A 1,444-nucleotide genomic window follows, 5' to 3' on the forward strand; every position below is an offset into this window, starting at 1 on the left:
CCCCCGGAGACTGAAGACAGAGGACATTCAGAAATTGTATCTCACTCAAAACAGCATAGATGTTTTTTTTCCAAGTTCCAAGTGTGTGGAAGCAGCAGAGACACAAAATAACACCCCAAATCCCAGAAAAAGTGTTTTTTTTCATAATATGGGCTCTTTAAACATGTAATCCTGCTTTAAATGTATTAAGGTAGTGATCTAGCTCATGTCTCTTTACTAATTACACTGTGCAAGGCTGTGTGTGTGTGTGTTGGGTGGGTGTGGTGTTGTGTGTGTGGGTGTGGTGTGTGTGTGTGTGTGTGTGTGTGTGTGTGTGTGTGTGTGTGTGGTGTGTGTGTGTGGTGTTGGGTGTGTGTGTGTGCATCATGCATGCGTATGTACTAAAAGAGATGGCTGCCCAGATCCAAGATGAGGAAAGTTGACATCTGTTAACTTTTGTCTTGCCTTCTCTTGATTTCTTCTTCTCAACTCAGGTCATCATCATCCATCCTTCTCTTTTCCTTGGTTGGTTTCATGTTACAACTACCAATACCAAAATAATGTGTTTTTTTCCTACATTTACAGTAGTTTTTTTAAACCTAACAAGCCACATTCAACCAAGTCCACCCAACCTAAAAAGAGGAATTATGGGAAGTGATGTTCTTGCTGACGGGAATGGAACCAGAAATGTCCATTTTTGTTAATCACGATGAAGTTATTAAATGGGAAATGCGTCCATTGTACTATGAAAGTCTGTTCACCGGTCTTGGGGAGTACTACTGCATATGTGGAAACACATTGTATATATGTTTAGGTGTTTCTGACTGTTTGGTGTGTCTGTTTGACAGGCTGTCTGTCTGCCCTGGTCTACCAACATGCTATCACTCCACTGGCCCTACCCTGCAAGCTACTCATCCCTACCACAGGTCTGTGGAGCCAAGTGTGTGTTCAGCAGCGTACATGCATTGTTAAGCGATTGTGTGTTGTGTCTGAGTACAGTTTTAATCACATCACGTTCACAGGCTTTCTACAGTTAAAAGCTCTAAACGCTCTAGTCTCTTTAAACCGTACTGTACTGTAACTTTACACATGGGCGTAAAAGGCATTTAACGAATGGGGGAGGGGCAACAAACATAACATTTACTACAGAGAAATAGAGAACTTCTTTGCTTTGGTCCTCCTACAGGTTGGGAGCAGAATTGTCCATTACTTTACATTATGCAGTGGACAATTCCACTTCCAACCTGTAGGGGGATCAAAGCCGGAAAAGTTCTCTAGTGTTGCTTTAAGAGCAAATATTGAAGGGGCCCACGTAATACAGCCGGACTGCGTGTCACTCCCCGATTCGAGTCGAGTGCAGATTTGAGTCACTTTGCGACAAGTAGCCTACAAAATGCTAACGAGAGACTTCTGTAATGTCAACACAGTAAAAATAGACCTACTTAACCAAGTTGGTTCACTGCTA

General features: G+C 42.5%; 1 protein-coding gene across 10 annotated transcripts in view; it reads left to right on the plus strand.

Annotated features, from left to right (window-relative positions):
* tns1b (tensin 1b) overlaps positions 1-1,444 on the plus strand; it is a 231,673-nt gene that overhangs the window by 224,461 nt on the left and 5,768 nt on the right. For all 10 annotated transcript variants that reach the window (XM_032528897.1, XM_032528887.1, XM_032528891.1 and 7 more), the window contains one exon: positions 828-905. In XM_032528897.1, the coding sequence (XP_032384788.1) occupies positions 828-905 (78 nt within the window). The remainder of the gene's footprint in view (positions 1-827; positions 906-1,444) is intronic.

This window comes from Etheostoma spectabile, chromosome 11, assembly GCF_008692095.1.
Source record: "Etheostoma spectabile isolate EspeVRDwgs_2016 chromosome 11, UIUC_Espe_1.0, whole genome shotgun sequence".
Taxonomy (NCBI): Eukaryota; Metazoa; Chordata; class Actinopteri; order Perciformes; family Percidae; genus Etheostoma; species Etheostoma spectabile.